Source organism: Passer montanus, unplaced genomic scaffold (assembly GCF_014805655.1).
Source record: "Passer montanus isolate IOZ18808 unplaced genomic scaffold, ASM1480565v1 scaffold37, whole genome shotgun sequence".
Classification (NCBI taxonomy): Eukaryota; Metazoa; Chordata; class Aves; order Passeriformes; family Passeridae; genus Passer; species Passer montanus.
Window position 1 is genome coordinate 5,624,789 of NW_024368485.1, and position 22,657 is coordinate 5,647,445.

General features: G+C 39.0%; 2 protein-coding genes across 5 annotated transcripts in view; one reads left to right on the top strand and one right to left on the bottom strand.

Moving 5' to 3' along the window:
- VRK2 (VRK serine/threonine kinase 2) overlaps positions 1-1,207 on the top strand; it is a 37,057-nt gene extending 35,850 nt beyond the window's left edge. For 2 of the 4 annotated variants that reach the window (XM_039717058.1, XM_039717056.1), the window contains exon 14: positions 700-1,207. In XM_039717058.1, the coding sequence (XP_039572992.1) occupies positions 700-939 (240 nt within the window). In that variant the 3' untranslated portion in view covers positions 940-1,207. The remainder of the gene's footprint in view (positions 1-699) is intronic. The other 2 variants (XM_039717059.1, XM_039717060.1) reach the window with 1 other exon arrangement.
- FANCL (FA complementation group L) lies at positions 372-22,208 on the bottom strand. The gene is made up of 14 exons (XM_039717062.1): positions 22,078-22,208; positions 20,302-20,360; positions 19,249-19,309; positions 18,420-18,476; positions 16,717-16,814; positions 12,958-13,054; positions 10,278-10,346; positions 4,550-4,700; positions 2,878-2,961; positions 2,718-2,763; positions 2,548-2,629; positions 1,674-1,790; positions 1,340-1,411; positions 372-1,021 (listed from the first exon to the last, which is right to left on the bottom strand). The coding sequence occupies exons 1-14, from the start codon at positions 22,168-22,170 to the stop codon at positions 986-988; spliced, it is 1,122 nt and encodes a 373-aa protein (XP_039572996.1). The 5' UTR covers positions 22,171-22,208; the 3' UTR covers positions 372-985.
- Positions 22,209-22,657: the final 449 nt, after the last annotated feature.

The following is a 22,657-nucleotide window of genomic DNA, read 5'->3' on the forward strand; positions in this document are numbered from 1 at the left end:
TGGAGAAGGAAAAAAGGCAGGATTCTCTTTGCTTCATTTTGCAAATTCCTCTCAATTCCTCTCAAGTAATTCAGGAGCTTGGTAATGGAAAGCTCTGTAGGAAACCAAAGCTGTCCCTGGTGCTAAGGGGCAGTTGAAAAGAGAGTCAAGTCTTGGCTAAGTGAGAAGTGGGAGTGTGGTGTTGGGGAATCCCTTTCAGAGGTGGAGGCTGGCCAAGGACAGCATTGCTGCTGGAGATGTAGAACAGCCCTGGCACCCCTGGCCAGCCACAACTTTATGTTCCTTGTGATGGGCAGAAGTTCAGCTTCACTGTGAAATGCAAAACTTACACAAATCAAACCAGCACGTTCACCCTTAAAATCATGTCTTGAGTTTCCAGGATAAACCTTTATTAGTAGGAACACGGCAGAGACTGAATATGTTAAACATTTTTGGACACAAGTCAAAGATAATGAAGAATTTCAGCTGTAGACTTCAATAGTAAATACAGATATGTCTCTTCAGGAGGTGTTTAACCATGCCTTACATTACACACTTACCATACAATATCCATACAAGTGCAAATTCCAGAGGTAAGACTCTGTAAGAATTGTAATACTTTCTCTAGGATAACTTAAGTATCTCAATGGCATCTCTGGTTTTTTGATTCACATCTCACTTCATATAAGCTTTATAATCACACTTTTTTTCCCCCTGCAGGAAGACACTGCAAGAGAGCTGCCACCATTTGACCCCTACAGAATACTCTCAGAATTCCAAAAGAAACACAATCACCTTGAAACTCCAGCTCCTGCAGCAGCATCCCAGGCTGGTGCTGACACCACTCGTCCCTCTCTCTCTGCTGTGTTTAAGCTGGCATTTGCTGATCAAACCTACCCCTACACTGCAGCTGTTCTGGTGCTTCTGCTGCTCATTGCCCTGTCCTTGTATCTGCTTTGATGTTGCTGTTCCTGTGTCTTCAGTGGGAGTGCAGTGGTGCTCCCTCCTAGAGTTTCTTCATTGAAGATTTCAGTGTCAGGGGCTTGAAAAAGAAGTTTTTAAATAATCCTGTCAGTACATGCCTTGTACAGGCAAGTTCTCATTTGCATTCAATAGTTATGGATTCTCTGAACTACTTGTGTTGACTTCTGATATAAATGTTGAAATTCTTTTTGTTGCTTGTAACTGAACCTTTTGTTACAGTATTAAAAAGTATCATTAAATACAATGGAGTGTGGTCTTTAATTATTCTGGTGTTAGTGTGGGGCTGTCTTTATACTGTGTCAGAAAACCTTCAGTTAAACACTGACACATTTGCCTCTTCCACTCTAGTTCACTCCCACTCCTTGGATTTCCTTACCTTATTACAATAGGGACATTCACCAAAGATGACATTAAAACTCTGTCTGCTGGTAGGAAGGCCTTGTAGCCACTGCAACACAAGAAATGGGTTAAATGTCACATTGGTTTCATCTCCAATTTAAGAAACATCTGTTCATTACCAGGGTTCAGCTGATGAATATCTAACAGGGTGCATAAAAAGTCAGCCTGTGCTTCCCTTTCCCAGAGAGCTCATGTAACAATTGGTGGTGACAGGACAAGTGACTGCCACAATGTTCCTCATGGGCTCTTGCTTAATGCAGAATTTAAGTGGCCAGTGCTTGGTGTCCAGTTTGTGCCCGTGGTCACTGTACCTCATAGAGGCAGGCGTGGTGGAAGGGCTGCCCGCAGCGGGGATCGTCGCACACGTGGTCGGGCGTGCTGCCGCCCAGCCGGTAGGCGTAGCAGATCCCACAGTCCTTGGCAAAGTCCTGGAACAACAGCACAGCTGAAAGGAGGGCTGGGCTGCTCACACACAAACACCTGCACTGGTGGTTTTGCTTTTGCAGTTTCTGTTGGCTGGAATTGCTGTTTTTTGCCTTTAAGACGTACATGTTTGTGTCACAATGGCTTAGAGTGACACTGGGTTCTAGGTGTGCAAGACTTGACTGGGGTGTATTTCATCCCTTACTGAATTACATCTCATTCAACAAGCATTTTCATACTTTTGTTGTTTATTAACCACTATGATCTGTCATTATGATTTAACATTAAGACACAGATCAGATCTTAAATTAGAAGCTTCCTGAGTAAAAGCAAAGCTCGTAATCCAATGTTAAAGCATTGTCAAAAATTAGTTCCCAGTTTGTTTGAAATGCACCAGTATTTGGATGGCCTCTTGTCCCCTCTCCAGTTCCACCTAATTAGAACTGAAGTCATCAACATCCATAACAGAATGTTTGGATTTTCCACATCTCATTAGCCACTCTGGAATGTCCTCTTTTCCTTTTAATAGTGGAGCCTGTTATGAATGCCCTCACTGCTATGAAGGCCACAGGGAAGTGAGCACCTCTCAGCAAAGGTTAACAAGCTCTGACAACTGTTGCTTGAAGTTCAGAAGTCCTTGTGACAATGAATTAATCCAATTACCTCTCCAAAGTCCCCGATTGTCCCTGGCTCTTAGAAAGTGACCATTTAAATGTGACTTATGCAGCAATAACGACTGATCGTTAAGCAAAACCAACTTACGCTTTTTTCCAGCACAGCACGAGATGGAAAATCAATTCCCAGGAGCTCTCCCAAGTTCTGTAACAAACTGATGTCTGGATCCCTGTGGGTGGGAGAGGGGAGAGAAAAATCCACACGAGGAATGGCAAACACCATTTGGGTTTCCAGCCTGCTTTGCTGGGGCCACTCACCACAAGTGCATGTTGTTGTTGAGTTTAGTTCTCAGAGGGTTCACTTCTGCAAAGAGACAGGAACAATGGCATCACCCCAGTGAGCCTCCCAGGCTCCAGGTAGGGATTGGGATCAGAGGTCTGAGTCCAGAGGAGAAACCAGTGGAATTTGCTGCCTTACCGTGATCTGCTCCAAGGAAATAACACTCTGGAAGCATGTTTGGATGGCGAGGATCTACCTCTATGTTCACTGAGACATTGTTCCCTGCAAGGAGAAAGCAAGGCCATGGGGAAGCTTTGCAAGGATTTGAAAAAGGAACCATCTTCAAAGGTAGTTTTAAATTGGTTAACTCAGGCTGCGTTTCATTAGGATAAATAATAACAAAGTTGGGAGGTATCCAAATGATTGTACAAAATGTCAGTATATATCAAATATTAACATTTTCACAAACTGTAATTAAAAATAGCAACTGATTAATAAAACCTGTCAGGCTTGTGTTTCTTTTAGACTTGGCTTAACCTTTACATTTATTCAGAAAGAAACATAATCAACCCAAGCTATATGACAACAGCCATCCAAAATCTCGGTGAAACTTTAAAGGTAGAGACATGTAACTTACTAATTCATCTCTTTTACAGTCAAAAAGAGAAGTCCAAACCCAATATTAAGCAGCAGAAGTCAGTCCCCTCCCCAGCATATTCCAGGACTGAGACAACAACACTGTATTTTTGAAACAGCAAGTATTTGGCTTTACAAGAACTCCCACCATCCCTGGAAGAGCTCTGTTCCTCAGAGGGAAGCAGCTCAGTGGTGCTCTGGATCCAGCTCCAAAACATCACAGCAGAGTCTCTTCTGAACAAACCCAGGTCAAACCCAACCTTTTCTGTAATTAAAGCTGTGTTAAGCTTTCCATCCTGGAAGAGGTGGGAATGAATGAAATCAAAGTTCAGAGGTGGCTGAAGGTACTCTGTGCCTGACAACAAAGAGCTCAAAGCCCCGTCCCTCCTCTGCTCAGCTGCTCCAAGGCACTTTTTGAGGCTTTTCTTCCCTTTTCCTTGGCCTGTGACAAAGGGCAGCAGGACCAGGACAAAGCCCCCTGACTGCACACAAAGTGGTCCCTGACCCACGTCATTCCAACCACTTGCTGAACTTTTCCTGTCCTTCCCTCCACTCCCATGAAGCAGCTTCCCTCCAGCTCCTTCCTCCCTCCCTCTACAGCTGACAGGGACAACGTGGGTCCTCTGTATTCTCACATTTCTACAATTGGCTATTGATGATGTGGATTTTATATAATTATAAAATTCCTTATGCTGTGTATGTTAAGACCCTAAAACGCCAGACATCAGCATATAAACTGAGGTACATTTTCAGGTGTTGACAGGGAAGCCTCGCTTCTTCTCTTTTATTTCTGTCTTTTCCCCTTGGGCTGCACTCTATATATTCCTTCCACTCCAGGATAGGATGAATCTAAAGTTTAAAACTCTGGACTTTGTGATTGAGGGCTTCATCTAAGCTGCTTTTTTACGAATACTGATTTTTCTAGGGTTACCATGTAAGTGCTCAGCTGTTGACAGTTCCATGTTCATAATTCACAAACACACAAGGTTTTTCCTGCAAAAATTTTCATTTATCTGACACCAGAAATTTGTAATGAATTTCCCAAACAGGATTGGCATTCTGTTATGGAAAGTTATTTATTTAATATGCAAAAGAGGAGTTCTGTCTTTGGTTTTAAGTGCTGCTTTTCCTTTCCCAAACCCAAAGAAGCACCATCTGATGAGACAAGCAAAACAAAACAGCTGCCTGAGTTTTACTTCTCAAATCCACTGTATCCCTTTAAATCTTTTCCTACCTATTGCAATTCTTCTGGTTGTAGCGCTCCGTGTGGGATTTTCTGGCTCAAGCACCCATGTCTTCCCATCGATTTCATCAAGGGCATCCCAGAATTCCTTCAGCGACTCCAATGCTGCCAGGAACTGATTGTAAATGTCTATTAAGGAGTTCTAAGAAACAAGAAATTCAAACAGATTTCATTGAGTTTCCACCAGCAGCCTGAGAGTATATTTAAAAACCAATTTATTCATTTAAGGAGTGTTGAAATCCATGTGTGTGTCCCAGTGTATCGTGATAGCATAAAACATGGAATATCACCTAACAACCTCATTATTATCTCAGAATTGAGCAGTATAAAAACAGGTGCTCAAGATCAGCTTTCAAACCCTGTAAATAAGGCACAAAAAGGAGAATCCATCTAATAAGCAGAGGATTACACGTGGGGGATTTCAATATTTGAGAGTGGATTACACAGAATCAGAAATATCTTTTATTAGACAGGACAATATACAGGCCAGCAATGCAAAAGAAATCTTTTGAAATTATCAGTGGGCAAAAAGAAGTCACCATTTCCCCAGGAAAAGACTTCTTCAAGAGGAAAAAACACTTGGTGGTCAAGGGAACCCTTTGCAGGTGCAGATGCCCATTGAAGGACAGATTTCAGATATCTTGAGGTTCAAAAGAAAAAGCAAATTAAACATTCTGTTCTCAGACAGGAATTAAACAAAATACAGAAGGAATGGTTTCCTTTAATCTGTAGTGATTATATTCTCCCTTTCTCACCTGGACAAAGAGCAGCAAATTATCTGAGTGTTCTCAGATGAAGAAATAGAATTTTTCTACATAATAACTTTTTATATTTTGTGCATGTGTATTTTAGAAAGAAATGGCATAGCTTGGAAATAAAATGCTACATTTTTTCCTGCTGTTGTTAAATTATATTAAAGTAGGAAAGCACCTAAGCAGAGAAGTGTGAATTCTGCCAATCTCAAAATGTAACGCTTATTATCTTTAAAAGCATTTTGTTACTTTTATAATACCTGAAGTGATATAATAGTGTCAGTCACTTAACCACATCTTAGAGTATAGTATCTTCATCTTAAGTACTATTATTTCCAGTATTTTAATAATTTTCACACAGTCCTGAAATGTGATCTTTTGTGCTCTGATGACACTTAAATTAATAGCATAATTTTCTGGTACTTGCAACAGTTGCTTTCCATTTTGATTTTTTACATTTTTCTATATCACATACAGATAAATCCTCTAATAATCATTTTTATCTTTATCTTCCGGGAATTCAAAGGGTTTCACTAGAAAAAAGAAACATCAAGGGATTATAACCCACAGATAAGTTTTAAAATCCAATTAATTTTAATACTAATTGTAATTTTTCAATGATGTTCCTTAAAAAGGTAGTTAAATCTTTTTTTTTTCCTACACTGTTCATTTGATCTTATTTGGGTGCTTCACTGATGTTGCCAGCTGTCTCCTGCTCTATACGTAACTGCATCTATAGCTATTTAAATACATCACCTGCTTGTCATGCAAACCATGAAAACTCCAAGATTCCTTTTTATTTGATTAACCAAGTAATTTTTGGTTGCTGCCCAGCACTTTTAGAACAGCCTGAGATCACACTTTTCTTTGGTCTCAATTACACCAAGACCACTGTTAATAAGTCACACAGCACAACTCTGTTTCATGGTCTCCCCCCTTATACAAATGGATTAGAATTTGTGTGAAATAGCTCAAAATTCCTTGGAAAACAAGACATTCATCCCCCTTGTACAAATGAATTAGAATTTGTGTGAAATAGCTCAAAATTCCTTGGAAAACAAGACATTCCTCATTCAGACTGTCAGTGCTGTTCACCCTCCCTGTAAAAGCACTCACAAATCCAAACTGGTTCCTCCATAAACACACTGGCTTTGACAGGTCCCAGGAACTGTGACCCCAATGTCACCTCTGTTATCAGATCCATGGATCCCACATCCATTGACACGCCAAACTGGTTCCTCCATCCTCATAAACACCCTGGCTTTGACGGGTCTCAGGAACTGTGACCCCAATGTCACCTCTGTTATCAGATCCATGGATCCCACATCCATTGATACCCCTGACTTTGTCCAGGGAAAATCAGATACTCTGGACCTCTCCTGTCTCCAAGGGGAACACGCCTTGTGTTTTACCAGGAAAGTCTCATGTGATTTCTCAACCTTTTTATTTCCATTCCTATCCTCTGCACTCTCATGTCCCCCTCATCACCAGGACCTCCTCATGCCAATTCCTTTCTTCCTTCAATTCAAACACTCTCCCAAGCCCACCCTTATTGCCCACACACCATTCCCTCCATTCAAAGGAATATGAAAGAATGGGGGAAAAAAAATCTCCCTCTCCTTTTGGTTCTTATTTCTAGAGCCACAGAGGCTGGGGAGAATAAAGACAAAATCTCAAGTCTGTGCCTGCCAAAAAACCAATGAAGCCTCTCAGGAACTTCTAAGAAGTGCTGCAATCTATATGGCTGTTCTGCCAAATTTCAAGCATCTGCTCCAAATCCTGGATGAACTAAATAGTAATCAAATGGTAGGAAAAAAAAGTTCCAATTAAGGTAAATACAGAACAATTAATAGCAAATTATTTTTCAAAACCAGATAAAAATGCAATCTTTATTCTGAGATTTTTTGGGTAAAATTCTTCCTAACACAAAATTTGCTTATCCAAAATTAAAACAACTGCACAGCTCCCTAATAAGAAAGGTGAAATAGCCTAAAATATAGGTACCATTACCTTCTTGCCCTTCATGAATTCATAAATAAAATACAATTTAATAAAGCAAACAGTCATTAAATGGAAAAGGGGTTACCTAAAGAATTTATGATTCCTTAGATTTGTTTGGAAACAGTGTCTCATCAACAGCAGTTTAACAATTTCCCCTCTCCTTAACAGAAATCAAGCCAAGACACAAGCCTGAAATCTTTATAAAGTGTCTTGTCAACCATCTCCATTTTCTGCATTTACAGCTGGTGCCTGTGAAGTTCCTTTGCCAAGAAAAAGCACAATTACGATGCTTTTTAGTGTGTTTTCATCTAAATAACCCAGGAATAATCTCATTCCCACCACTCCACCTTCTGCACCTTGCGTTCCTGTTTCCTTGCTGGCTGCTGCACGACCTCATTAGTCATTAATTTCCACTCCTGTGACCTTCATGTAGCCAGCCAGGTGGGCAGTGGTCAGTCTGGAAACCTCACCCTGACGTGAGACACCCCGATTCTGCAGAGCTGCACTTCCAGCATGTGCTAAAACTGGAGACAGCACATTTATCTGGTTCTTTAGAAAAAGGCTATAACAGAAATAAGTAGATGTTCTTGCACTTGTCATTGAGAAGCACTCTGCATTTATTTGGCACTTAGAGCAGGAGCAGCAGCAGCATTGCCCTTGGTGCTGATTTCTTACTACTCTAAAACGTCTCCTCTGAGCCAGAATCCACTGGCTGTTGCTGCTCATGCTGTGAGACACCTGCACTGGCTACTGGGCTTGTCATGACGCACAAAACCCCACCATCTTCAGCTTGACATTGTGCAAGTTATAATTATTCATCCAAATGAATATGTCAGAGCAGCAGCAGCAGACCTCTCATCAGAGCAAAAGAAAAATACATCAAAACATTATCAACCCAGCAGGAAGACAGGGACCATAAGGAAAATTACCCATTTTTAATATGGATGCCATAAAGCCATGTCTATTATTATACGGAAGGGGAAAAAAAAAAAAGAAGAAAAAAACCCCAACAACCCCTCAAGTTTAAAATCAGTGAGCCTGAAATAGGCAGCAGCACACACAGGGGGTGGGAAAGAAAAATCAATTACCTGCAATCTATTTATATTTTCTTTCATAGGAGTTTATATTCTAATGGTGCCAATGCACCAATTTAGGTAAGCCTTGTCAATTTATACTTTAAAGGCATAATATTAAAAGTTTAAGACCAATTGGTGCCAAAACACCACGTTATTTCACTAGAGAAGAGGTGTAGCCTGTTCTTTTTTCCTTTTAGGAACCAGAATTTTCATGCACTTGAGTACCTGCTGAATTCTGCTGCCAGTGGTGTTGCAGCATTATCTAAGCTTAACCCGTATTTTATCACGGTGTGAGGGCTGCTCGCCACAGTGATTCCCACACATTTGGAAAATAAACACAATTTACACAATTACCAAAGCCATTTGTCCCCACAAGTGTTGGGTTCATGTCACTCCCACACAAAAGGTCAATTTGCAAAAGCTGCTGTGCAGCTTCAAGCATTTCTGTCTGCTGGTATTTGGTTCAGGATTAGAGCAGGCTCTCTGCAGCTGGAAGTAGTGGCTCATGATTTCAGAACAGGCTCTTCACTTACACACAACACCTTTTGTTCATGTTTTCAAATAGTCCCCAGGTAATTCTAACTGGAAAAAGATTTTAAGCATCAGAGTGTTGTATTTTTAACAGAGGATTTTTCCTTGGCTGTAGTGCCAGTATCAGTATATCCACCTCCATTTTTAACTTGTCAAAAGCTGCTCCATGTCAGTTTTTTCCAGAACATTTTATTAAAACATGAGTCCATCTTTAAAATTACTAATAGTAAACACAGAGAAGCAGTCACTGTCAGGGATGTTTGAAATGTTGTTAATTTGAGGCAACATAAATTGCAAGGCTGTAAAATTAAGAAAACACTGTTGAAAATATGTATTAAGTTTGAGGTTAAAAACAGCACTTGAAATCCTGGCCGGAGTGTAGGGACTCCAGTAAAATTCAAGGGAAAAACATTTTTTTAAACTGTTCCAAACCATATCAGAGAATCAAAACCTAAAATTACATAAATAAATACATTTTTCATTTGCAGTGGTTGATTCTTGCAGTTATTTCCTCTCACTATTAGTGAGTCTGAGGTGACAAACAGAACCTTGAGCTCTGCAGAAAAATTATATGCCCAGCTTAAACTCATCCTGCTGCAACCTCCCAGCCATGCTCCCTATGCAAGTTGTTATTTATTGCTGGGTAGAAACCCTTGTGAGAATTAAAATCATCAGGTGCAATTATTTAGGTAAAAACTATTTTCCCAATTTAAATGACATATCAATTATTTTCTACATATAATTAAAATTAACTTGCATCTGAGTGATCACATTTAAACTTATTTAATAAAGCACACATGCACTATTCAGGAAAAAAGGTACATGAAATAATGTGAAAGATCCACAAAAGACAGTGTGGTTTTTCATAGCAGCAATATCAGTTAAATGAAGAAATTAGAATTTCATTAAATACTTTCCTATATTGATTATAACTGGAAAAGTTCTAAAACTCTATAGGATAACAAACTGGGGAAAACTCTGTAGGATAACCAACTCTTTTTCTCAATGTCTATCAACTTCAGAGGGTGTTTTTTTTCTAGAAGACAAATTTTTCTACATTTCACTTCCTTTTCACTTTCCCACCATAATTCCTAGACAATTTTCTGTCATATGAACAGCTTTAAAAAACCCCAACCAGTACATACAACATGCAAGATATATCTCATGGCAAGGAAGATATTTAAGGTACTGTGATAAGGAATATGGAATTCAGTGCTGTTACATTTTCGTGAGCATGTACTGAAATGAAATGCACACAGGGAGAAAAGCTGGAGTTAAAAAACAAAGGCAACCCCTTGTTACCACCCCTCCACTGCATATGTATTTTTATTTTAAAAAGCTGCCTAGTCCAGCAGTTACCTGTGGCATCCAGGAAACAGCAAATGGAACAGGAAAATCCACAAGGCAGTCTGGTGGTTCTGTGGGATACTGAGGGAGGGAAGGAAAAAACAGTTTGGGATTTTTTTTTTCTTAGCGATTTAAAGTCAGACTGATACTCAGCTGCCAAATTTGATAACAAAATATGAGCACTTCAAGCATCTTGAGAACTTGGCTCTGAGAGGAAACAGTATGTAAAGCATTTTCAGGAATAGTTATGAATGTTAATTATCATTTAAAGAAGAAAGCTACATGTAATGTTTTCAATATCAGTATTTAGAAAATCTAAATTTTCTGTGTTCAGTGGTCACAAAGGAACATTAAAGAAACCTTAAGAAACAAAGTATGAAATATTTTTTAAAATTTTTCCTCAATTATACATACTAGAAGGCAAAGTTTAAAAATCAAACCCATGAGTCAAGAACTAATTTTTGTTTAAGCTGAACTATTTGTTCTGAATGGAAACATTTTGTTCTTTAAAACTGAAAAGAATGTAGAGTACTTAACTATTTAAAAAGAGATGAGTGAACACAGACACAAAATTAAAAAAAAAAACCTCAATCCAAATTAAGAGATAATAAGAAAAAATTTTAAAAGGCTGTATTAATAATAAAAAAAGCTATAAAAGGTTTGATAACTCCATGACATCTTAGCTTATTACAGTTACAAATCAATGTGTGTGTCAGAAATCATCCTATTTTTCTTAGGCCAATCTAAGTAATTATTCAATACAATATTTATGTTGGTTTTCTGAGTATGCAGATAACTTTATGTAGAGAAAGCATTTTCATAGCCCTTGCCAGATCATTCAGATAATTACCAAAGTGTCTTAATTACTACACATCAGGCAAATCCTTTCAGTGGCCTATTTGAAGCCTTGAGGTCTGAAATGCTCCTGCACTGATCTTAATCAAAGAAACAGCATAACAGAAATAAACACACTTTTATTAAAGCATGCTATCAAAAGAAATGCCTTCCCAAAAAACACTTCAGCCAAGTCTTCTCAAATGTAGTGTCTGTGTGTATGAAGGCAAATCAAACCCCCAGGTCACCAAAACTGTATTTCACACACAAATTTTGTCTAGCAAGTTTAAATGCCAGATATGGTTTAAAAAGGACAAGCAATTGATCCTTCCTCATCAAAAACACTTAAAAACAAAATGAAAAAAAAAAGAAAAAAAAAGAAAAGAGGATGATTATTAAAACAGACAAGTCTGATAATCTAATCTTTTTGTTATACACATCTTTAATTGTTAGATGGTGCTTTTTCTGCTATGAGAAGTATTCTGCTATTTTATTTCTATCAAAAAACCCCCAGGAGCTTGTACAAGGACAGAAAATGGGAATCTCCATTCCCACAGGACAGTGCTAAGTTAAGGCTGGACAGAACCAGCCAATGCACCAGTGTCAGTCTGACCAAGGCAGCTGCTTGGGAAAAAAGAATATTGCACTGTTATTGTTTTTCTGCATTTTTATGCTTTTAAACAGTTAAAATAGCTTACTTCTGCTGTCCTAAGAACAAGAAAGCCTTAGAGCAACAGGTTGCACCAAATTTCTAGTGTCACACAAAGCATACTTATCCCTTACAAACAACACAACCTGGCTCCTGTCCTTGCACATCAAATAGGCCATAATTGTACTTCCAGATGGATTTTTTCCATCATTGTATTTAATAATGGACTGACTAGCAAATTAATTAGGCACTCATTACTATCTGCATGTAGGACAGTTTTACTCTTTCTAAAAATCCACTTGAGCAACACTCATTCCCAAACAGTATTTTGTCCCTTCCTTTTACCCTTCAAAGGTAAAACTTGTTCATGTCATGTAAGACCAAAAAACTTTTAAAAAACCCTCCTGGTTTGTAAAGAAATACAGGATGCCTGTGAAGGTGGGATTTCATCCTACAATACCACGTCCCTTCCTCATGCTTTCAAGGTTATAACTTGAGATGATGGACCACAGACAGTCCCAAACAACATCATCCTGAGACTTTTAGATCCCTTTTTCCCCTGGACTGATTTTCTGAAGACAACAGTTATTGCCAGGCAATTGTCACTACACAGCCTGGATATTCACAGTCTCTGGTGAGAGATTTATGCCTTGAAATGAGACATTCTATGAAGAAACATTGTAATTTGAGTTCAGTGATAAGTACCAGGAAGAATTAAATTTTTTCTGTTTCTGCAAATGCCATGGGTTTGATTTGCAAGTACTGTCAAAATGAGACATTTATTTAGACTAAAAAGAAATAATTTTTCTGACTTCAGTTTTTCATAAATCTTTACATCTCTGACTTTAACAGCAAGACTTGTTAATAACCAACCCAACATCCTCTAATTCTTGTTCTGTGCAGTGTCTGGATGGAGTGATAATGAAGGAAAGTCTCCCAGATGGCTTTGTCTGTAATCCAGTAAAATGAGTACAATATCAAAGTGTTTTTCATGTGATGCACAGATGCATCTTACAGATAACCATAATCCAATATTAATTTTAAATATAGTTAGTCTGAAAACTCAAGGGAAAAAAAAAATTAACTGACCTATTACCTTGCAGAAGAGACACACCAGCAAACAAACCAACCCTCTAAAATCCTAATGAATTAAGAAAAATCAATATATTTCAAGGAAGCCTCAAGATATTTTGCCCCACATCAATTTACCTTTGCATTTAACTTGAGAGTGATGAGATGCTGTCGACCACAAGAGTCTTCAGCTTTTAACTTGACTGTGGTCAGCCCAGTGTCCACATAGGCCACTCTGGAAGAGAGAAGAAAACTCTCAGAGCCCTGCAATACTCTGATTAGTCTGTTACAAATATTAATCAGAAGGAGTCCTATATGCCAAGCATTTCTGCTGCTGCAGATTTACTGCTGTTAATACAGCAGCCTAGTGCTTAATGCAGTCATATATCTCTGGGTTATTTACAACGTGTGTCAGGGCTCACGCTGTGGTCAGTGAGCTCCGTGTTGCAGTTTTCCATCACCGGAACCTTTGACACACACAGCATGTTCCTGTCAGCCTCTACTTATGTACACATTAAACTTCCTGTCAAATCTTTGATCCATTTCTGCAGTTTCTTACTCTATGAGACTTTTATGCTCTTGATTTGCTTTTCTCTTCAATGAAGTTCTTTTTTATTATCAATACTATTATTGTGGGAAATTCAGTGCATATTGGTTCATATTCCAAAATTGATTTTCTGCAGAAAATAGTACCTGAACAGGTACAAAATGAGTTATTTATGATGATTTGCCTTCATTTCATGACAGTTTTACACAATATTCATGCACCCTAGCAAGCAGAAAGTACATACTAAATGTGAAAAAGTTTTAAAAGTTCTGACTCTGCTTAAGATGTCAGTGGTTCGTTTCTCCCACCACAATGAAGATGGACACAATTGTAAAATAGATTGTTCTCTACAGGTGGATTCTGCTTAGTAGCATCAACAATTGCCAGGAAGGTTCAAACCTCCCCATATATTAACAGTAAACTGGGCATGTGGATATTTTGGCATTTTTACTGTGTCATTCCTGTGTAAAGATAAAAAGCAGTCCAAGATAATTGCACAACTTATCACCCAGACTGATGGAAAGGCCTAAGAGAGTTCAGAGAGAGCATCTGCTTGCTGGCCTAAGCAACATTTATTTTTTTAAAAGCACTACATACTAGAAAATGTCACATGGTTCTCTCAAGTGAAACTGGCAATGGAGTTGTAGAGGCTTGTAGAAGAAAAAGCAGATGTACACTAAAGAGTTGCACATCCCTAGGAAGGAATTGAAAAGAAGAAAATTGTCTACATAAATGAAATAGCCTCAATAGGAGGGAACTGAAAAATAATCATGGAGAAAGCAGCAGTGGTAGTAAGAAGGGAGAGAGAGATTATTTAATGTTTAATGCTCATTAATGCAATATTAAAGAGACCTGCAGATTTCTGGGAGTATTTCTCCACAACAGCTGAAAGAAACTCAAATCTTGATAAAAGTGTAATTCAATTGGAGCCAGTTAAACTTTATATATTTCAAAGAATTAGAGGATTCTTCCTCTAACTGGGGAAAAAGAAGTCATTACTCCTGCTTTGTTCCAACTTTACCTCAAAAGTGTATCAGAGTTCTCTAAGATGAGAAAATACATCTATATCACCCCTCCAGCTGCTGCTCCCTGGGCTGGGGGATTCCTAAAGCACCAGCTAAGGCCCAGCATGGACACTGCAGTGAAAAATGCAGCAGTGTCCACACCAAAGCACATCTGGTGTCTGCAGCACTGTGCTGCAAAGAGCCACAGCAAAGGAAAACAAAAATTAAAGGGATGCTACCAAGGTGTCTGGGATTTTACCTGTTCAGACAATCATCTTGTTTGGAACCACTTCAATCTTGATTTATAAGAAAAGTATGGATTCTTTTAGTTTAAAGTCACACTTTTTATATAAACACAAAGAATTGTGTACAAAGGTGATAATTCACTTCTACAGACTTTTATTCCTCTGTAGGCTCTGTCATTTTTTCACAGAAAAAAAATGGAAAAAAAAAGCAAAAAAAATGAATAAAAGAAATCAGCATAAAGATGAAAAGCCTCAGGTAAATCTCTGAAGTCCAGCATGACACACAAATGACTGAGAGCACAGGACCAGGCAGGATTCCCTGGAAATGGAGAAGGCAAGAGGAGAAAACACTTTGTATTAAATAAATGGGAAAGTATCAAGAATAAGAGCTTTGAGATTAGAGACAACATGGACTTCAGAGACACTGGCAACCCTTTTGAATCCCCATGAGGGTTATAAGAGTCCTACAGGTGTTCTATAGTGGATAATTTGCCTTCCCAGGACACTGTCACTGATACAACCAGCTTGATTAAGGGGAAATATTAGAAGAGCCTTTCCTATAACTTTACATCTGCAGTAGTATCTCTCTCTCCCCCACCCAAATCTTTCAATTTCTCAGCTGGATTTGGGTGCAGTCACATTCCAGCATGACCCAAAGCTTGAGAGGAATGAGTAAATCTGGGGTACACAACAAGTAAGAGGTTTTTTCCTAAGAAAAATCCTTAAATAAAGCTGAAGGTGTGAGCAGTGATTGCTCCTCACTGCCAGCACCAAACACAGGCAGTTCTGCTGAAAGATCACTGCAGGATGTTCTTAACTGCCATGCAAATAAAGCATCACCTACAAGTCAAAATCAGCCTCAGTTAAAAGGTTTCTCAGAGTCACTTCAGTGTTAAAAGCACTCTGAAATCAAAGGTGTGACTTACTAATGGAGTTCACATTGCCTGTCCAGGTGATTCTCCTTCCAAGTCAGAATAAACCTGATGTGATTCCTTATGTGCACCACAGTGCTTTGATCAATGACCAACTTCTCCAACCCTTCTTCAAGATTTTGGGTGTTGTTTTTAGTTGTGTTTTGGTGTTTGTTTTTTTTTAATTTTTTGGTGTTTTGGTTTTTTATCCATTTTGGCAGAGCAAACATAATTGAAAATTTACTTCCCATGTGATTAAGAAATTCTACCTAATATTCTCAGACTTGAGGGTGAAATTTGAGTATGACACAATTACATATTAACAATGGCAACCACTAACAAAAACTTCAGCTGATTTCTCAAGGGTGTTTCAAGTCTTTAAATGAAAGTGGGCCTTGAAATTCCCACTTTGTGTTAATCACATGTTGTTTACCTATATAGAAATCAGGTGGGAAAAACTCAAAACTCTTCTTCCACCTAAAGCTTCTTTATTCCATTTAGCACAAGGTACACCTGTTAAAGTTTTGGGTTGAGAGCCTTTCACATTCTCCCCTCCACTTAAGAACTTTTTGGGGTAGATTTACCTTCCTGTGGAACAAATAATAAATTCCTCTAAGAAGATTCTTGTGCTGAAAGAGCAGGTTCTTTAAAAATTATTATGCTAATTCTAAAAAAAGTATGAAATGTTTTTTATGAAAGCATAAAGGTGATCAACATTATGCATAAAAGCATAATGATGATCAACCATAATCTATTGGGTTAGTCACAACCAGCTGTAAAAAAAAGGGGAAAAAAAAACTATAAATATGAACATATAAATATGTTTAATATACCAGGTCAAAGAAGAAATGATTTCTTAGTAGTGTATCACCTTTCAGCTCAGTTATAGGGGAAAAGAAAACTATAAATATGAACACATAAATATGTTTAATATACCAGTAGTTTATAGGTCAAAGAAGAAATGATTTCTTAGTAGTGTATCACCTTTCAGCTCAGTTATTTGAGACAGAAAATACCCCTTCAGTTGATACAGGTTTGTTGGGTGTTTTTAATTAAAAAACAAAGCAAAATCAGTTTCTGAATAGGGTAAATGAACAGAACAAGTGCATTTGATACGTTCAGCTCACAAATACAAAAGAAGAACAGATATTCTAAAGATGATGTTTAGATAAGAACTAAAATAATCATACCTATTCCAGCCCAGCATTTCTAGATCTCTGACAAGACAGGAGTAGTACTCTGGAGGCCGTGGGATGTGCAGGTCTTGTGTATTCTTTAAAGCAATTTCCTGTTTAAAAGAACATTAAAAACATCATTAAGAGCAATTTCAATATTTTTGCATCTATTTAGCCATGTGATTTTTGCAATTCATTTGGAAATATTAAGCTTATGTAAAATTAACTGTACACTGCATTTGTTTTGTTATAGCCTCCAGCTAAAGCAGACAAAGAAGCTGTTTGGTAAATTACTTCAGATACTGGTAATGAAAACATCTGCATTTTAAAAAAAAACCACAGATGTTGACAACGGAGTCTTCAGATGCAAATATCAAATGTGCTTCTTTTTCAGCTAATAAATTTGAAGTCAAGCATCTTGACTGAAAGAACATTTCAAAGGAAGGTTCTATTAAGCCCACAGCTGTCTCCTGGGCTCCACTGCCACAAAAGACAACACATCTATGAAATTTCTCATATTTTACATACATATATATATACACATATAAACTTTATATAGCAATCAAAAAACAAAATCAGTTTCTCAGCTTTAACATCGCAGGATCCCTTGGAGTAAGTTTTGGTACAGACACTCATCAAGAATGTAGTAAGGTTTCAAAAAGAACTTTTTATAAAAAAGTTAATGTTACTGTGAAAAATAAGCCCTAACCATGTGTTTCAATTGTGTTGTGCTTCTTGTCCTTTAAAAGTACATTTGAGTTAAAATTATGCTTATAGAACACATACATTTATGACATTTAGAATAAAAATATTAATAATTTAAAATAAAATAAATTTAAACGAAAATATAATTTATAAGACAAATTTAACAATCATTCCTGCCCAGGTCTCCTACACCACTGTCAGTGTTTTCATTCTCTGCAGTAACTGAGAATCACTATTTTGCTGTTTTGAATGAATTACACTTTCACTGCATTCTCATTTCCTGAGTGCTTGTGTACGTAAGCACATAGATTGGAATAACTATTGTAAAGCCTTCCAAAACAGACATTCTTATTTAGGCCCATTCCAAGAACAGCAGAGCAGCAGTGTAAAGCCAGGAGGAACTTCTGCTGTGGTTTTGAAGAATACTTCCTGTGTTTTATTCCTAAAGTAAAGTAGGTTGGATGAAGTATTCATCAGCCAGAATGTTCATATAATAATGTTTTACTAATAGATAAGAACTCACATTTATTAAAGGATTTGCTACTCCTCAACCCTAGACCTGAAAAACTTTTAGAAGATGAATAAACAGCAGCCTCTGAAATATTAGGGGGAAAAAAAAAAAGCTTTCTGCATTAATTTGTCAAATTGTTAATCAAGTAAATTATCTTCAGCAATCCACTGACTGTATAGCCCATTGTATCATTAGAAGCTTTACCATCCAGACAATAACAGGAATTCCAAGAAAATCACTGTAAAGAAGATGGCTCTAGACTGAGATCCCTTGCTGGGATTTTAAATTTTCTATAGCACTCTAACTTCCAAAGAATAGAGTCACTTACAATCCTAAAGGATATTTTTACAGCTATTACATGAACAGCATATATACAAAATCACCTCTTCTAAAAATAAAAAAAGAGCTATATATCTATGGGACAGTAATCTGTAAAGCACTGCAAGTGAAACCCAAAGCTCTAAGGGCATCCCATGTCCCACACACGTTTGCTGCCACTCACCAAAACAGTTTTCAGCTCCACCATAAAGCTGACAAGATCTGGGCAGCTGTGCAGCCTCTGGAGGAAAGAGAGGATTAGTTAATTTTCTGCAACTGCTGGTGGTTCAGCCCAACTGTTTTTCTGGTATTGTCAAACCAACATAAAAAAAGACACAGTGTATACCTCATGTTTAAATTCGCCAATTACAGAAGAGAAGTTCCAGGAAACTTTACTGAGAATGAAACATCCCCTGGCATCACTCAGTTATGAATTTATTGGAACCACGTCCATGAGATACAGTGTCTCAAGCAGCACCTGTGGCAAAGGCTCCTTCTTGGAAACAAAGTATTCTTTGGGACTCAGAGGCTGCTGTAGCCTCACTCCAAAGCTTCCTTTGGATACTGAGATGTAATTTAGATCCCAAGAATGAACTGAGTATAATATTAATAATTAATGTGAATTCTCTCCTTTGCATTGTGAACAATTTGCAAAAAAATTAAATACCTATTTAAAAAAGACAAAATCTGTTCTAATTGAGAGAGTAAAGAAAAATTCCAGTAAAACGTCACCAGTCATTTCTTAAAAATTGTTCTAGCCTGACCTCAAAAAAAAAAGAAGAAGAAAAGTTGAATAAAAATAAATATTTACTAAATTCCATCCATTTCTTATTATATTTACTTGTAAATCTTCAGGCATTTAAAAATAAATCTTGGCTCTACAAGGAAAGGAAGATTTTTTTTAACCCTTTTAGAACAGGCATATGAACACAAGATGTCACAGAATCATTATAAACAAAGATTTAAGACTGTTCAATGATAATATTTAAATAGGTGGTTTTAAACTTGTATACCTGCTTTAAAATGTGCTGATAGCCATGCAGGATCTTCTTCAGACGCCAGCTGCACTCCACCCTGCACAAACAGAGTTTTGCACACATTTCAAACTCACAGTACATGATTTCTCAAAGAGAGCAGAAAGCCTTTTACACACAGCAGCTTTTCTTGGAAAAAAACAAAGGAAGGAAACAATACTTCAAAACTGCTTTGAGTTTTGTGCTCCAAGTTACTTAAAACTTCCAAATGTCACTATGCCAAAGCCCATTAAAAATTAAGCATCAACCTGCAAAAGCCTGCTCTGTGCTGAAAACAACAACACCATTCCTGCAAGCGAGTGTAACTTCATAAAATACACTAATATTTAAAAGTGATAACCTGCAAATGTCAAAGTTACCTGTAATGCAGTTTTAATCACCCAGCCTAGGATGTAATAAAGCCATGGAATGCCACATCTGCTCCCAGTTTGGAGCGGGCTGGCCTAGGCAGAACTGTGGAATAAAAGTTAAAGGCTCATCCATGTATTTGTGGATTAGCCTCTTTCACCCCACTTCCCACAGGCTGCTGGGATAAACACAGAAATAACAACAGGGCTTTTAAAGAAAGTTGGGTCATACCAATTAAAACATAGAAACAGCAAACAGAAAATGAAGTTAAAAGGCTCTGCTAACCATCATTGCTTAAATTGCTTACATAATTGCTTAAATTTACAAATTTGCACTGAATTTGCCGTTTTCCCAAATGATCTATAAATACAAATTATAGAAAAAATATAATTTTTTTCACAAGTGCATTGCTTCATATATGTAAATACAACCAATTAATTACAACATGTTTCAAAGTTAATTAACAACTAAATATTTTGATATAGGCAATGCTTATTGTCAGCATTTATTAACACTGATGCTGTGCAATTCTGTTGCAAGATTAAGCTGAAACCAGTGAGAATTAATTAATAACAGTGATATTGGAAAAAAAAAGAATAATTAATTTTAGTATCCATTATTGCTTTTATCAAAATTAACTTTGTTACATCACACTTAGAAATTGCTACCATAAAAGTCTCTTACCTGGCATTTTTCAATTGCAAATCCACTGGTAGCAGTATCCTGATGTGGAAGTTTCTACCCTTGAAAAGAAGGACTTAGTTAATAGGAAGGTCAGAAAAGAAAAATATTAGACACTTGTGGGAATGATTCCCCATCAGATCAGCTACTAAGAAAGAAACTTTGTCTTTTCTGTCTTTCAGGATATTATTCAGAATCTCTTTCCTTAGGGATAAAAAGCAGCATGAGTGACAGGTACAAATAATGTTGATTTTAATTCTAAAGCTGAAGTACTCTTAACCTTTAATTCACAATATTCAGTAAAAACTCTTCACTACATCACATTTCATAAAACAAACATAACACCTTTCAGGAGAAAAATAAGCCTTATCCAAATCTGAACACGACAAAAACATATAATTTAATCCAAATCATGCTACTGTACATTAAAGTTTGTCTTCAACTCCCAAAAAAGACAAAACAGATGCTTATTATAAAAGTACTACACTAAAAAGAACCTTGGGCACTGATCCACAGTACATTCCAGCAGAGTTTTACAAACTGTAAACAAAAGCAGCCCCAAGTACATAAATTAAATTTTTTTGTTAGTGCTAATCCACATGGGGCAGCTTCTATATCCCCCTACTTGTATTTTTGTATTTTCAGTCCTTACTGACATTCTCCTACTACTTTCTTATGGGATGATCAAAATAAAGCTGAAATAAAGAAAGTCGGTGAAGCCTTGAAGAAAAGGGGGCAGATAACTGATCTTAGAACTTTTATTCCAGACCCCATCCCAGCTGAGGACACCTTGAAGTTGGGAGTAGTGGGTCATGGACATACTGGAGTTAATCCAGGGTAGGAGTGCTGAAGGTGACCAAGAGCTCAAAGCATCTCTCACACCAAGAGAGCCTGAGGGAGCTTGGACTATTTAGCCTGGAGAAAAGAGGGATCATGGAAGACTAAAGCAGGTACAGCCAGATCTGAGTGACATGCAGTGACAGGAATACAGGAAATATCACTTAAATGGAATGAAAAAAACATTCTTAAATAGTTAAGGGGGGATCAGAAACTGGAACAAGCCATCTAAGAGGCTGCACACTCTTGGTCGAGATATTCAAAACCCAACTGCAAATGGTCTAAAGCAACTACTTAAGACAGAGGACCTCCAGAGATTCCTTTCAATCTCAATATCTACTATATTTTTGACAATGCTAGCGGACATAGCCCATGTCTTTTGCCATCTGCTTAGAGGAGTAAAGCCCCACGCTATTTCTAAATTAGAATGCAGCCGTTCAGAGCTGTGTGTGCGATATTTTAAGGAGCCCCAGCTGCTGTCAGTGAAGGCAAAGCCGGGCTGGCAGCGCGCCCCTCTCGCTCCTCCACATCCCGAAGGGCAGCCGCTTCAGCCGGAGCCTCAAAAGCAAACGAAAGGAAAACACCCTCCATCAGTCATTTATGTCAACTTTTACCACAGGCCGTGAACGCACGCTCAGCCTTGCCCCAAAAGCGCTTTTGTCAGCACAGCTAACCCAGCCCAGAAGGCAGCAGGAAGCCATTCCCGGGGCAAACCCGCGGACGGCGGCGGGATCCCTCAGGGCAGGGAAACGGCATTCCCCAGCTGACATTCCCGGTGGCTCAGGCAGGAACCCCGGCAGGGCGGGAAGCGCTTCCCCCTCAGAGCCAGGCGCGGCACGGCGGGAAGCGGTCTCCCTCCCCAGACCCGGCAGGGCGGGAAGCTCCCCCCATCTCTGCCAAGAAGTAAGGTGCACCGGCCAAGCGGCGCCGGGGCCGCGGTACCTGGGCAGTGACAAAGCCCTCGTAGGCGGTGCCGTGGCGGTCCTGCGGCAGCAGCAGCGGGCACTGCCGGAGCAGAGACCGCAGCCCCGCCATCTTCCCGCCCGCCGCCGCCGCCGCCGTTCGAACGCGAGGGCCCGCCCCCGCCGGCGGGCGGCGCACGCGCCTGAGGGGAAGGGCCGGGCTCGTGAGGGGCGGCGCGCGCGCACCTGAGGAGAGGCGCGTGCCGCTGAGGGGAGAGCACACCTGAGGGGAGAGCACACCTGAGGGGAGAGTACACCTGAGGGAAGGAGCGTGTCACTGAGGGGAGGAGCGCACCTGAGAGGAGAGGAGCACACCTGAGGGGGGAGTACACCTGGGGGTAGAGGCACACCTGAGGGGAGGAGCGCACCTGTGAGGAGAGGAGAACACCTGAGGGGGGAGTACACCTGAGGGGACGAGCGTGTCGCTGAGGGGAGGAGCGCACCTGAGAGGAGAGGAGCACATCTGAGGGGAGAGTACACCTGAGGGGACGAGCGTGTCACTGAGGGGAGGAGCGCACCTGAGAGGAGAGGAGCACACCTGAGGGGGGAGTTGTGTCGCT

What these genes read in the sequence shown, in the direction of transcription:
- FANCL (XM_039717062.1), bottom strand. Translation starts at nt 22,170, where the DNA reads ATGGCGGGGCTGCGGTCTCTGCTCCGGCAGTGCCCGCTGCTGCTGCCG. An exon ending in CTCTCAAGTTAAATGCAAAG is followed by an intron (nt 10,347 to 12,957) that starts GTAAATTGATGT and finishes TCCCTCCCTCAG; the next exon opens with TATCCCACAGAACCACCAGA. An exon ending in GTGCTGTGCTGGAAAAAAGC is followed by an intron (nt 1,791 to 2,547) that starts GTAAGTTGGTTT and finishes CTGTTGTTCCAG; the next exon opens with GACTTTGCCAAGGACTGTGG.